We start from the raw sequence: 11,363 nt of genomic DNA, 5'->3' as shown, positions 1-11,363 counted from the left end.
AAATACATTACCACATACACATCATTGCAACAAGTTAATATGATAATCTTGATTGGTATTTGAGGTTCATCCGGGCCCACTTGCGTGCACCTCGATTACATCCTCAAGGGAGCTTTATCGTCCACAAGAGTTGAATCAATGCCCTCTCCACTGAAAAGTATGGATTTTACCACTTTGCCCACCTTGCATTAACATTAATATGATAAGAGTGAAACAATAGAATATCAAATTTCTTTAGTAAAGTTTTCCCTATATATATATATATATATATATATATATATATATATATATATATATATATATATATATATATATATATATATATATATATATATGCTCTCTCTAAGAATTAACCGTGGTTTATGTAAACTAGTCCAAACCCCGCAGTTCCCAAAAGAAATATATGATATGCTGCAAATTATCAATGTACAAAACCTATGAATCTCCTTTAAAATGGTTTATAAATTATACCCGATATCAATTATTTATGAAAACAATTTTTTTTGTCTTTTCTTTTTGGAAGTGGATGCAAATTACTTATGAAAACCTGTATCGCCAATATATGACTGGGCTAGTTGGCTGTAATAAACTGAGCTGATGCCACGAATGACGTCAAATGGTTCCTAGTCAATTGGGAATCTCTGTCTTCGGCTCTTCCCTATAAAATGATCTCTTCTCTGTTCCGTTGCAGGCACGAAAGTCAGTAGAGATGGCAGGACCCCAATGCTGTGACAACCCACCTGCCCTGAACCCAAAATCTGGGGATGGGATTGTTGAAGAATTTGGAGGACTCTTGAGCTACATCACTGGTTCTCCAGAGTCCAAGGGTGCAATCCTTCTTGTCTCTGATGTTTTTGGTAACTACCACCCAACTTCATCACTCTCCCATCTTAGTTTTCATGTTTTTCTCCCTAACTCAATTAGGTTTAAGATAGTTCAAGCCCTGATCTTGGGTTATCCGAATCATGATAAGGGCTGTTCATGGACTGGCTTAAGCACTACCGTGAGAGCCATATTTGGTACAGTGATTGGTTGTTCTGAGTTCTAATCCCTTTTCGAGATGGGCAGTTCCCGGAAAGCATAATACTCTTTTAGCTGAAAAGGGTTTATATATTGCTTTGATGCATTAGTCTTTCTCCTCGTCATTATCTGAATTGTAAATGTGTTCTTTTTGCAGGATTTGAAGCACCAAACTTGAGGTATGACATTTTCTTGGCAATGCTTTTACCACTGATTTCATGAGAAATTTTATAATGGTCTTTTAAATCTTTTCTATGTCTGTACTTAGTAGGGATGGTCAAGATGTAGTGATTGTTCAAGTTATGTTACCAGAGTGTGTGTTTGAATTTATCTGGTTTACTGTTCCTTTGGTGTCTGCTATTCTCCTTCCAAACTAGTAGCATTACGAACTCTATATATTTTTTGGTATCAAATTACCTAAACAGTAAGAGTGAAGTCAATTGTCTGACCTGGTTGTTTTTGTGTTTTTATGTTCTTTCTCCACTTGACTTTGCTGCTGTATATAAAGATAAACTACGGGATTCAGATGCAGGATCTAATTTACAAACTTTCATCGCGAGTGTTACTCAATTGATTGTTTGTTACTTTATCATTTCACCATGGAAAATGTTGAACCCTCCTTCTAACTCCCGAAGTTAAAAATTGGAGAATGCATTAGCATGTTTGGGAGATTCTCCCACTGACTCCATAAGATGGAGGGGCCCAGGTTTCTTGCGTTATTTTGGATGGGCATTAATGAATCTTATTGCATTTAAGTCTCGTCCCACAAGAAAACCTTTGCCTTTACAGATCTTTTATGTATTTCAGTTGATAAATCTTCTTTTTGATAGCATATAGATACTTGAACTTTCATTGGGGTTGATTTTGCTCCCAAAGTATCATCTATACTGGGAAACTAATACCCGCTGGTATTGTATTGTAAAGGAAGCTAGCAGACAAAATTGCACTTGCAGGATACTATGTGGTGGTACCTGAGTTCATGCATGGGGATCCATATGACCCTAATAGTACGCTGCCTGTAATGGACTGGTTAAAAGATCATGGAGTGGTTAGTTTTTCTTATCTTACTGTTCATACATGGAGTTCTTTGTTGACTATGTTTCTCTCTCAGTTATATTCCATGTAAATTGCTATTAAAAAAGGAAAAGAAAAAAAGATATGACTAAATATTTTGTAGGAAAATACTATGGTTAGACTACATGGCTTATCAATACTGGTCAAAGTTTTCTTTTCTACATTTGGAATCTCCAATATTATTAATTTTATTCAAGATCATGCTCTTGCTTTTGCTGAATCATTAGTTTAGATTTGAGTATAAGATCTGTTTAGTGCTAAAAAATCATTACCATTTTGACTACCCTTCCCCCCCCCAAAACCCACCCCGAAGAAGAAAAAAAACCTGCTTTTTCACCCAATATGAGCACTTTTCCTCTGTGTTGAAACCCATACCTAGTAGGTTGCTGTTTTGGAGGCTGCTGAGCCATGTAGTTTTAACTTTGGATAGTTTTGAAGAGTCTGACTCGTTGAGCTATCAGAGTTGATGAGTCTAGTCAATTCGAAGTATTTTGGTTTTGTTTATGCTCCAGTTTGAGCCTTCAATAGGTTAGCGAAACATCTAGTTTAAGTACAACAATTTTCTTGGAAGCTCTGTGATTTTATCTCTGTTTCATTTTAAACTGGACAATGTGGATTTCATTATGCATGTTGGGTAATATTTATCAAGATCATTGACCATACTACCATGGTAAAAGATTTAAGATGAAGTGGCATAATATTCTTCCTGTAGGATAAAGGATTTGAGGAAGCTAAACCAATTGTTTCAGCTATCAAAAGTAAAGGCTTTTCCACTATTGGAGCTGCTGGCTTCTGCTGGGGTGGTGAGACCTCCTCTTCTTTTTCTCTTAGCATTTCATTAATTTATTCTTCTCTCAAGCATTTCCTAAATATTGACTTAAACCATGGATATAGACTTACTGACTTATTACTAAACTTACCTATCTAGGAGCACAGTTTCAGTCATCTAAGATATTGCTTGAATTTCTTTTCAGCCAAGGTGGTGGTGGAGCTAGCAAAGGCTGGTTACATCCAAGCAGCAGTGCTTTGCCATCCTTCATTTGTCACTGTCGATGACATCAAAGGTGTGAATTTTGACACTTAAAATTATTTTCAAATTTTGTTGTTATTTCATCATACCTTTACATGTTGCAAGTGTTTTATGAGAGAGATGTTATTCTTCTAGCTCTTGTATTTGCAAATCATTTATTGGTTTTGGTTAGAGGCACTGAACAATGGTTTGGTTATTTTCAGAGGTTAAGGCTCCCATTGCTGTACTTGGAGCTGAAATTGACCAGCGTTCTCCCCCAGAACTTCTGAAACAATTTGAGGGGGTTTTATCGGTAATGAGACAAAAAGTTACAGTGTTTTATTTTGTTGCTGTTCATTTCTTCTATATGGATTTGCACTTTCATGTTTCTTCTTCATACTTTTGAGAGGATAGGTGTTTTGGTAATAGTAATATGTTTTTGAAGCATGTTAGCCAATCTATTCATTGTGCTGATCCCTCTCGGAATGAAGTCTGCCTGGTTGATCTTGGACTCTCTTGTGCTTAAGCATTTGGGGTAGTGTTCTACTTGTGCACATGAACTTAGACAAGATATTGCAACTCAGGGGAAAAGCCCATTTTGACCCTCTAATACCTGCTGATTTTCTTTATGTTCCAGACAGCAAAATTGGAAATGAAGTTCCATCATATCCAAAATAAATTTCCCATTTTGGATCCTTAAAACCAAGTTGCACAGGTTAAATTAGCTGAAGAGTAATCTGCATTTGGATGATGTTATGAAGATCTTAGATACATAAAAAACTTCTTTTTTTTTTTTTCCTTCTATTTTGTTGGATCAACTTGCTTTGAAATATTATAGGAGTAGATTATGCCCTCCATTGATGCATTCCGGAGCTTAGCCACAGATAAAACAATAATGTTTCATCTAGAGGGAGTAGAAGCCATGTCAGGATCCTTTATCAATTAGTATCACCCACTGGATTCTCTTTGTCAATCTAACAGTCAATTTAAATTCTGTGACCGATTATTCGATTCCTCATGTATGATTGCTGAGCTATATATGATAGGCCTATGATTTCTATCCTGGTTGGTGATTAAATTGGATTTCCACAGGTTGAAGGGTATATAAAGATATTCCCTGGGGTGGCACATGGATGGACAATGAGGTACGACACTGCTGACAAAAAAGCTGTGGAACCCGCTGAGGAAGCACATCGGGACATGTTGGACTGGTTTACCAAGCATGTCAAGTGAAAGAGAGGATAAGAAATAAGATGATAGAAGAAACTATTCAGGATTTCAGGGTGTGGTATCAGTCTTGTGTTTAATGTAATGTGTTCTATCACATATTGATCTTGGTATCTTGGTTTGTAACTTCATATTGAGACTTGGTGAGCCTATTCTTGGAAGACTAGTTAAAAACATACAATTACGCATAATCTAGATGTATGAACATTGCAATACTGGGTACTTCCATAGTCATCTTTGAATGACAATAACAATTTCAGGCAGATCACTGTCATGTTTCATTTCCTTGATTTAACTTTTTATTTTTATGGAGTGCTCAATTTTATCTTCACTTTCTTACCAAGAAACAAGAGACAAAAGAAGAGCGGGAGAAAATTGAGAGAGAAAAAGAAGAAAGAAAAAAAAATCAATTTTTGCTGTGTGTATTTCACAGTCATGTAAGAATTAAGACGAATTAGTGGTTGATTTCTTGGCTGGGTTCTTTCTTGCTGAGAAATTCATTTTCATCCTAGGGTTCGGCAGGAAAAGAAAGAACTTATCATACCACCAGGGAGAATCAAACACTGACCTATTCAGTAAAAGGCGGTCATTGCCAATGGACCTACTCTTTGATGACTATGTTCAGAATCTTTCAAAATTCAAGCAAAATCAAGCAAACCAGTTTTGACTCAAAATCAACTGAGAATCAATAAAGCAACCCATTTGAATTGCTGATTTATCACAAATTTCTAGATTTCATGGGTTAAGGTAGTCAGGGATTTAGAACACATGTGGCATCTCGGAGACCTGGGGATTTCAGACCACTTCCCAAGAAGAGAAGGAAAAATTTAGTTCCGTTGAAATATAAACTAATCTAAGAAATAAGGGATGGGATGTTCAGCAGGGCAGGGAGATGAAACAAGGACATGTTTTCAAAGACCTACAACAGAATCGGTTTTTCTTCCATTGCAGGTATTAATTTAATCATTTCAACAATTAGGATCTCCACATTTACAAGTTGGTGACCCTGATCTCATCCAATTATTGAGCCGCCCTAACTGCAGCAGAGATGTTACCGGTTACCACCTCCTGAAAAACGTCATTCAATGCGTATGCGTATGCGTTCGGTGGATGCTTTACCACATTTAAATAAGGGAAAGATAAAACTGTGCTGTCTCCATTATTTAATAAATTGAGCTGATTCCACTGGTCTCCCATCTCACTTCACTGTATATAAAGAGATTGTATTCCTTTTCTTCCCAACGCATTGCGATGTTGGGCATCAATGTGTGAACCCCCAGTCCTAAACCCACCTGGGAGGTTGTTGAGTTTGGGCTTTTGAGCTCTGCTGGTTCTTCTGATTCTTCTAAGGGTCCAATCCTTCTTGCATGTGATGTGTTTGGTAATACTACCCACATTTAAAACGCCTCAATCTGGATGCTCATGTTGTTCTGCCTCCCTGTTTGTTTTTGGTGCCCAGTTTCAAGTCCTGATTTGGGTTTTTCTATTACTTACGAACTCTCCTGAGGCCAAATTTTTGTAGTGATTGGTCACTGTGAGTTCTAATTTCTTTCTGTGATGGTCATTTGCTAGGACTCTAGACTATCTAGACTTACTGGGACTCAGCGTGGGTGGGATATTTTCGACATGGTATATATTTATAGCTTTGATGAATTATATCTTTCTCTTTATCATTTATCTGAATTCTACATCCATGCTTTTTGTAGGTTTTGAAGCACCAAACTTAAGGTATGATAGTTTCTTGAGACTGCTGTTACCACTAACTTGATGATAGCTTGTGTAAGGACTGGCGTAAGATGCTCACTAGCTTTTCCATTACTTCTTTTCCTATTTTGATACGTTTGTAGTTAGTAGGGAAAAATCAAGTAGAAGTGCAGTGATTTTTCAGTTAATGCTAATGGAGTGTTTCCTTGAACTCTTCTGGGTTATTTTTCACTTATGTATCTGCAATTATCTTTCAGAAACTGAGTAGTACAGAGTTTAAATATGTGATGATATCAAAATACACAAAGAGGAACGAGGATACAATTTTGTTTGATCCTGTCATTTTTGTATTTTGATTTCCTCTGTCAATGTTTCTAATTTCACTGCTATATAAAAGGACCAACAACAGGATTTAGGATGCGGTTCTAATTTATGTATCTCTGTTTTGCGTCAACATTGAAGATGTTTGACCAGCCTTTTCTGGTTTACAGATGGAGGATGTGATTCATCCTAATAGGGAGGGTTGGTTTCTTTAAGTAATTTTGGACGGTTATTATGCCAATCTGATCACATCAACAAAATTGAATTTTATCATATATGCTGGGTAATAATGGTCATTTTGTTTTATATTGTAAAGGAACCTAGCAGACAAAGTTGCAGATGCAGGATACTATGTGGTGGTTCCTGAGTTCATGCATGGGGATCCATATGACCCTAATAATACTGAAAGGCCTATACTGGACTGGTTAAAAGATCATGGACTGGTTAGTTTCTTCATCTTATTGGTAACATTTGGAGTTCATTGTTGATTGCATTTCTCTTTAGTTATATCCGTTGCAAGCTTCTTTATGGAGGGGGGAAAAAAAAAAGAATAACGGGATTCTTGGCAGGGAAACACTATGGAAGACTACTTGGCTTGCTAATATTCATCTATGTTTTCTAGTCTTTGAATGACCATTAGTGTCAATTTCTTCCTGATGATGAATCTGGCTTTTACTGAACCACAAATTCAGTTTTAAAATTTGTTTAGTGCTTCAACACATTACTAATAGAGTTTGTCCCCCCAAAACTTGCTCAACTGACTGACTTTCCATCTCTTTTGAACTCTTACATGAGCACTTCTCATCTGTGATGAACACCAAACATGGTCGGTTGCCATTTTGGATACTGCTTATTACCAGGGCTGGCTCCCATTGATTTTTTGCCACCAGCAGTTTTTGTGAACTTCTTGAACTATTTAGCTAGCTGCTTGATATCTGATATAATTTTTGTTTGTTTGAGCTCCAGCTTTATAGGTTGTTGGCACATTTAGGTTATGTAAATCAATGATGTACTAGAAAGCTTAGTTATTTCTCTCCCCATTTCATTTTAAGCTGAAAAATATGGATGTCATTGCTCATGTTGGATCATTAACCTGTGCTAGTTTTGCTAAAAGTTTTTAGACCTGTAGGATAAAGGATTTGAGGAGGCAAAACCAATTGTTTCAGCCATAAAAAGTAAAGGCTTTTCCACTATTGGGGCTGCCGGGTTTTGTTGGGGTGGTAAGGCATCTTCATCTTTTTTCTGCATTTTAAATAATTGCTGTCAAACATTTCCTTTTATATCATATTTTGCTGCATTTAGAGTTTTTTTATATTTTGATATTACTTATTTATCTACCAACATGACTGTCTAAAATACTTCTCCATTTCAATGTCAGGCAAGGTGGTGGTGGACCTAGCAAAATACGATTACATCCAAGCTGCTGTGATTTGCCATCCTTCACCTGTCACTGTCGATGACATCAAGGGTGTGAGCTTTGACCATTAAATTTTCCGGACTGTATTGTTATTTCATCATATTTTTGCATGATGCCACTGCTTTGCAAGAGAGATGATATTCTTCTAGCTTTTATAGTGCTAGTCATATACTAATTGTTGGCTTAGCAGTCCTGAACAAATGTTGGTTCATTTTCAGAGGTTAAGAGTCCTATTGCTATACTTGGAGCTGAATTTGATGAGCATTGTCCCCCAGAACTTTTGAAGCAATATGACGAGGCTTTATCGGTAATGAACACAATAACTTTACAATTTCCATTTTGTACATCTATTTTTCAGTCTTAGAGTACAGGCATCATAGTAATGTCTTTTAAGCATATTAGCTTTTCTGTTCATTTTGTTGATCTCTCACAAAGAGAAGCCACCAAGGTTTAAAGTATCGGTATCGAGTATTTTATCGGTAAGGTGATTTTAAGAGACGTATTGTCCTGTATCGAATATTGTATCACTTTGACTAACGTATTTTAGTGTAATTGAATGGAGAGACGTATCGAGATGTATCGTATCGGTTGAGTCAAATATGGATACGTATCGGCTAGTATCGTATGGTATGGTATTGTGGGATACTTTAAACCTTGGAAGCCACCCCTCTTAGGCTTTAGCATTTGGAGTAGTTCCCATTTTACTCATACACATCTGATCTTGCAGCAGGCTGTGTAATGTTGGTGGAAAACCCAGTTGGGTCCTTCAATGCGTCTTGCTTTTCCCGAAATTTTCCCCAGTAGATTTAAAAATGAAGTCATCACATCAAAAGTTGACTTTTCCCATTTTTGTTTCCCTAAATCCAAGTAAGAAGCTGGTTAAATCTTCATATCTCTATTGGTGCCAAATTTTCTCCATTCCCAAATCCATCATCCGGTCCATGGAAGCTCTCTTCTGTGCTTTTCTCTCGAAAGGCCAAGAATCCTCCCGCTTCCTCCACCCTGTCTCTTGGGGTGCAGTTGCCGTCCCAAATCCGAGGGAGGCATGGGTATTCGTCGTATCCTAGATGTTAACCTGGCCTGTCTCCTTAAGCTCATCTGGAAAATTGCTTCCAAGCAAGATTCTATTTGGGTGTCCTATGTCTATTCTTTCCTCCTCAAGAATGACTCCTTTTGGATGGCAGCTTGTCCCTCAAACCCTTCCTGGATCTGGAGGAAGCTCTTACTCCTCCGTCCTTGTGCTCTCCCTGCAATCTCTATCCAAATTTCTCAAGGATCCTCCACTCTCTTTTGGCTTGACCCCTGACATCCTATGGGCGTTCTCCACACCCTCCTTGGCCCCCATTCGGTGTATGATTCCCGTATCCCTAAGTCCGCCACCCTTGATACCTTCATCATTTACGCGTCCTGGTCCCCCCTCCTATCCACGACCTTCCCCATGACACCACCATTTGGGTCCCTTCCTCATCTAAATCCTTTATTGCTTCCTCCGCCTGGACCCTTGTCCTCTCCCCTTCCCCCTAGGTCCCCTGGTCCCCCTTGGTATGGTTCAAAAGCAACATTCCCCGCCTTGCCCCCACCCTTTGGAGAGCCCTCAACTTTGCTCTCCCAACCCAATCCTTCCTCATTAGCCACCACATCCCCGCTAACCCTAACTGTACCCTTTGTTGGAACGGTTCTGAAGACATTGACCACTTTTTCTTCTCTTGTCCCCTTACCCGTCCCCTTTGGGGAAGAGCCACAGCTTCTATTTGGCCCCGTTCGAGACGCTCATTTGGATTTGTTCGTGATTGGACTTGGTTCTTGATGAACTTTGCTGGCCGATCCATATGCGACCACATAGGCAAGCTAGTCTTTAGTGCCACTATCCACCACATTTGGTGGGAGCGTAACATTAGGAGATGGGACTTCCAAATCTCGATCTATAGATGTGATTTGGAATGCCATCTACTTTGATGTGTCCTCTAGGTTGCTCTCCTTCCCCCTCTCCCCTATTGTTGATATCCCCAGGAATAGGTTTGTTGTTAGCTCTTGGGGGCTCAGTTGCTCTTTTATTGCTCCCCCTTGAGTGGTGCCCCCTCTTGCAAGCTCTCCCTCCCCCACTTATTGTTCATTTTGTTGCTTTTTTTGTCTTTCTCTTAATACAACTATTTATTCATCCAAAAAAACACAAACTAACTAAACTGTCATTTGCAAAAAATTTGCACAAACCAGGAGATGTCATTAGTGAGCAAAGATAGTTGTGTTTTGAGCCGAGCTTAGATATCTATCTCATCAAATTCTCTTTCCTTATAGAAATAGATTATGCCATGCTTTGAAAGTTCAAAGAGCTTAGCCACTGACAACATATTTCATCTGTGGGTATTAAGAGCCATGTCATGACAGAGTATAGACAATATTGTGCTTTTTGTCTATTTTCTTTTTCTGTATACGATATTCACTGATAATTTCACATGACCAACTTCCGTCCTTGCTAACTTCTACCCCTTATTAGATTCTTCTTGTATTGAGTGTTGCACAAAATTTTTAGGTGAGGCTTATGATTGTTATCTTGATTGATAATTAAATTGGTTTTCCTTAGGTTGAAGGGTATGTTAAGATATTCAATGGAGTAGGCCATGGATGGACAATGAGGTATGATGTTGTAGATAAAAAAGCTGTGGAACCTGCTAGAGGAAGCACACCAGGACATGTTGGACTGGTTTGCCAAGTATGTCAAGTAAAAAGATAAGTTGTAGAAAATAAGTGAAACTATTCAGGGTGTAGCATCAATCTTATGTTCAATATTGTCTAGCATACCCGAAAGCGTTGCTGTTACCAGTGTAAAATCATATCGGTACTAATCTTGGAATGAATAAAATTTGCTTTTGACTATCTTGGTATATAACTTCATAGAAACACTCAAATGAGAGCTCTCTTTCAACAACAACCCCCCCCCCCCAAAAAAAAATTTTAATAATAATGATAATAATGACGATGATGAGAACTCTCTTGGAAAGCTAGTTAAAATCACGCTATTAAGGTGAATCTAGTTATCTAAAGATTGCAGTTCTAGGCATGGTAAAAAATTCGAGGGAAACTCAAGTTTTGACCGGGTGAAAATGGGAAACTTAGGTGAAAACTTGGGAAATTTCAAGGAAACTGAGGGCTTTTCCGTACAAGTTTCGATATCAAGTTTTGACAGGTTTTAGAGAGTATTTTGGGGTGGAATCCTGTATTTAAGCTAATTAGAGTATAAAGAATACATTTATTGTATTTTGCTAAAAAAATCAATGTAGATATGTCATTCAATGTACATAACATCAATGTAGAGTTGTCCAAAAAGTACATTATAAACTAACTACTTAAGCACATAACATTCAATATATAATTTCTAACTTCAAAATAGTTGACAATAAAAGGAAAATACAACTTAGTGTTAAGAGGAGTGCCAATAATGGATTCATCATGTGAGCTGAGTAGTACTATGCCTGTAACATCCTCTCTTCCAACGAACATAGATATCCCATGACATTTTATGCTATGGTTGTCAAGTTAATCGACAACTATAACTTTATGAGTCTGGTCATTAATATGCTTAAGATAATCAAC

General features: G+C 37.8%; 1 protein-coding gene and 1 pseudogene across 2 annotated transcripts; both read left to right on the top strand.

The window, feature by feature from the left end:
• Window positions 1-676: 676 nt before the first annotated feature.
• Window positions 677-4,623, top strand: LOC149019054 (endo-1,3;1,4-beta-D-glucanase-like). The gene is made up of 7 exons (XM_089153144.1): window positions 677-857; window positions 1,178-1,199; window positions 1,945-2,068; window positions 2,807-2,897; window positions 3,069-3,158; window positions 3,328-3,416; window positions 4,196-4,623. Exons 1-7 carry the CDS (start codon window positions 710-712, stop codon window positions 4,334-4,336), a joined length of 705 nt encoding a protein of 234 aa, XP_089009270.1. The 5' UTR covers window positions 677-709; the 3' UTR covers window positions 4,337-4,623.
• A 792-nt stretch (window positions 4,624-5,415) lies between these two features.
• Window positions 5,416-10,680, top strand: LOC149019053 (endo-1,3;1,4-beta-D-glucanase-like; annotated as a pseudogene). The gene is made up of 8 exons (XR_016173154.1): window positions 5,416-5,477; window positions 5,611-5,711; window positions 6,037-6,058; window positions 6,672-6,798; window positions 7,485-7,575; window positions 7,734-7,823; window positions 7,991-8,079; window positions 10,354-10,680. The product of XR_016173154.1 is annotated as an endo-1,3;1,4-beta-D-glucanase-like (transcript).
• Window positions 10,681-11,363: the final 683 nt, after the last annotated feature.

The sequence above is a fragment of the Hakea prostrata genome, chromosome 4, assembly GCF_041222555.1.
Source record: "Hakea prostrata isolate BN-2017 chromosome 4, UWA_Hpros_2, whole genome shotgun sequence".
NCBI lineage: Eukaryota > Viridiplantae > Streptophyta > Magnoliopsida > Proteales > Proteaceae > Hakea > Hakea prostrata.
The sequence above is the reverse complement of the archived record's forward strand: the minus strand, read 5'-3'. Positions and strand labels throughout refer to the sequence as shown.

Coding starts and splice junctions, on each gene's coding strand:
- LOC149019054 (XM_089153144.1), top strand. CDS start 710: ATGGCAGGACCCCAATGCTGTGACAACCCACCTGCCCTGAACCCAAAA. Junction 2,069..2,806: donor GGTTAAAAGATCATGGAGTG/GTTAGTTTTTCT, acceptor TTCTTCCTGTAG/GATAAAGGATTTGAGGAAGC. Junction 2,898..3,068: donor TGCTGGCTTCTGCTGGGGTG/GTGAGACCTCCT, acceptor ATTTCTTTTCAG/CCAAGGTGGTGGTGGAGCTA.